This window comes from Saccostrea cucullata, unplaced genomic scaffold (genome assembly GCF_032062105.1).
Source record: "Saccostrea cucullata isolate Sc308-1 unplaced genomic scaffold, CSIRO_AGI_Scuc_v1 ctg13309, whole genome shotgun sequence".
Classification (NCBI taxonomy): domain Eukaryota; kingdom Metazoa; phylum Mollusca; class Bivalvia; order Ostreida; family Ostreidae; genus Saccostrea; species Saccostrea cuccullata.
The window spans coordinates 2,682-5,765 of NW_026921112.1; the positions used below are offsets into that span (position 1 = coordinate 2,682).

Below are 3,084 nucleotides of genomic sequence, written 5' to 3' on the forward strand. Positions count from 1 at the left end.
ATATATATTGTTGTATTGTTGATCAAAAACTCAACTTCTTATAAATGATTTTATTTCAACGAACTGTTTCTTCAGCAATTGGAGGGTAATCGAGTGCGCTCGGTATTTATCACAGTTCAGCGTTTAACTAAAAATTAAGCAAATTTAAATAGCCAAAAAAGCATTAATATAAATCAATAAAATAGCTTTGTTGGGGAGGCTTTCTCCTCTTCCAGGATTGATTGGTAAATTAACTACCTTTCACTCCCTAAATCTAGACACATTTTTATCAATCTGGTTATTTTCCACCTCCCAGCCCTTTCTAGTCGTCTGTACAGGATAAACTAGCTTGATTTAAATTTTCTGTTGAATTGCAGAAAATACAAATCAAGCAAGCTATTGGACAATGGATTACAATTTGATATCTTCACAAGATAAATGTAATAGATGTAAATTCTAGGGTAGGGGTTACCAATGAAAATCTTTGGTATGTTTGTTGTTGAACGTCCCTCTTAAAATTTTTTCCACTCATATGGAGACGCCACCTTTGCCTTTGAGAGCTACAAATTTTGACCTTTACTCGGTACTCAGGACCATCGAGCAGGGAGGGATCTTTTTCATGCCAGTATCTGCTGCGACATGGGACATCGGTTTATACGGTCTCATCCGAAGCAGCTGTCTCAACGTCCCACAATGGGATTTGAACCAACGACATTATGATCGGCTCCTTACTCCGCAACTCTAGAGCAGACGCTCTTACTACTGCGCCACAGCAGGCGACGATCAGCGAAATCCACATTCGTTGTGATTATTCCACAGTATGTTCAAGGACTGTTCATATTAAGTCTCTTCTAAACTATTACCTTTGAGATATGGATAATAATGTAAATAAGCGCATGTAAAAATTATTCCGATGTGCTTAGACATCCAACAAGAAAGATATATCTTAATACATATCTTTAAAAATTATCTTAATACATGTATCATTTTCTATGTTGGCGCATTATTTAATTAAGTTTTTTTTTCTTTATTTTTTTTTTATAAAACGCGAATTAACACATGAAAAGCGACGTAAATCTCGTCTTAAGATTGGAGGAAGTATACATTATCTACAATACCTACAGTTATTGTACAGTTACCTTTGAATAGAGTATTTATCTCTCTTCCACATATATTAACCATTCTTTTCAATTCTTTGCAAACCTAAATGTAAAAAAAGGAAGAAAAAAATAATTATCAAAATTGTTCATTTTTAAAGTGCACTTTTTGGTGTAAACAGGAGGCATTAGTATTCTATAACATTATTATTATTATTTAAAGCTTACTAGAAACCATGCAATATAATTCACAATTACATAGATGGTACAAATTTGAAGAAAAAAATTGCTAAAATCCCTCATTTACCAAGGTAATCTCATTCAATCTACATTTTATTATATATATATTTAAAATTTATACACACGTTTTTGACCTAAAAAAACTTTATAGAGTTGTAGACTATTGTAAAACTTTAAATAATCTGATATATGCTCTAGCATGTGAAAATACGTACAAGTCCATCTGGATCGGCAAGCAATTTTCTCGTTCTACTTTCAATTAAGGAAGTGAACATGTTAGCAATCCAGGCCACAATACTTCCATAAAGTCTAAGTCTAACTGAACCCCCGCCACACTGGCAATCAGCAGTTTTAATTGAACCGTTTCTTGCATCTACAACAGATAAGGCATCTTAAATTTTACAAATGGAGCATTTTAAAAATTATAAATCTGACATAACAAACATGGGATCTAGAAATCAATAGAAAAATATTTTCATACTAAATTTATTACAAATTGTTGCAAAAACTATATAAAACTTATTTTAAATAAAAGTTATCTTTTCATGTACATTCCGTTGGACAATATACTCTATTTATGAAGTTAGAAAATGAGCACGACACGGACCTATATATTACTGAATATATGTAACGTTTCATTATTACTTGCACATGCTGGGTAAAGTGTTACAGTTAATGAACCTTTTGATGCTGTGACTTTTGAGTCTCAGTGGTTTACTGTTGTCAAACTTAGATTGATACTTAATTTACTGCACGTTAGCTTTTATATTGTTGAATAATTACCCTTTATTATATCAATTTTGAATCCAAGTCGTCGTACACTCAGGTCACCATTTATAGTTAAAGATAATATCCTGCATAAGAAAAAAACAAGCCAGTTACATGTATATAAAATGTTTTGATAAAATGTCTTTTGATTTTTCACATTCTCTTTATTTCTTTAATTAAAAGATTGTTTCTTTCTCTGTAAACCAAAATTGTATTTTTTCCAAATATTTAATTATGCAAACAAAGGAACATTATACAGATCTTTTCATAATTACTGTAAAACTACATTGCAGGGCTACATGACAACTGTAACATCACCTTATTCCCCAGACATATATCCGTATCTGTGCATTTAAACCCCCTGAGAGCCCTGATCCATCAACAGTCCATTGCAAAGTCTGGGTATGTGTTTTGATCATTGGAATATCTGAGGTTGGCCAGTCTATATCCTTTATATGTACACTGAAAAAAAAAATCGACTTGCTTTTGATTTTTTCCGCCGTAATCTTGTTAAATTGTGTCATAAGTAAATATTTCTGGAGGACAATTTATTAGTTTCAGATTTTATAATGTTATGTGTACCAGCAATACGTACTTTACGTCATATCTAAGAAGACTACTGCTTTTGCTAATTATGGGAAAAAACATACTTCGCAATAGATTCCAAATACATACATGTATTTATCACTAAAAATAAAACATGCATACGGAGACAACATAAGGATTTTAGATTAAGAAGCTTTAATTTTTTTCGTTTAAAATTAATTTGCAAATGGAATAACATACATTGGGTGTTGATAGAACCTCTTTTATTCAAAAGTTCGCGCCCTTGGTGTCCTTTACTAAGTGTCCTAATGACGACTAAGCAAGAAAGGACCAGAAATGACATAATCGAAGGACTCATTTCTATTGCCCTGAAAAAAAATTCAAAATTTACGTCAACGTACATATGTGACAAAAAAAAAATAAATGTTGAATAATTAAAATTCTTTAGTCTCTT

At 31.6% G+C, this 3,084-nt stretch overlaps 1 protein-coding gene across 1 annotated transcript; it reads right to left on the reverse strand.

The window, feature by feature from the left end:
- Nucleotides 1-1,531: 1,531 nt before the first annotated feature.
- Nucleotides 1,532-2,747, reverse strand: LOC134259187 (uncharacterized; the record flags this gene model as incomplete). The annotated part of the gene is made up of 4 exons (XM_062741782.1): nt 2,680-2,747; nt 2,403-2,546; nt 2,100-2,170; nt 1,532-1,689 (listed from the first exon to the last, which is right to left on the reverse strand). Coding segments are annotated over exons 1-4 (426 nt in total), but the record flags the coding sequence as incomplete, so codon positions are not given.
- Between the last annotated feature and the right edge of the window lie 337 nt (nt 2,748-3,084).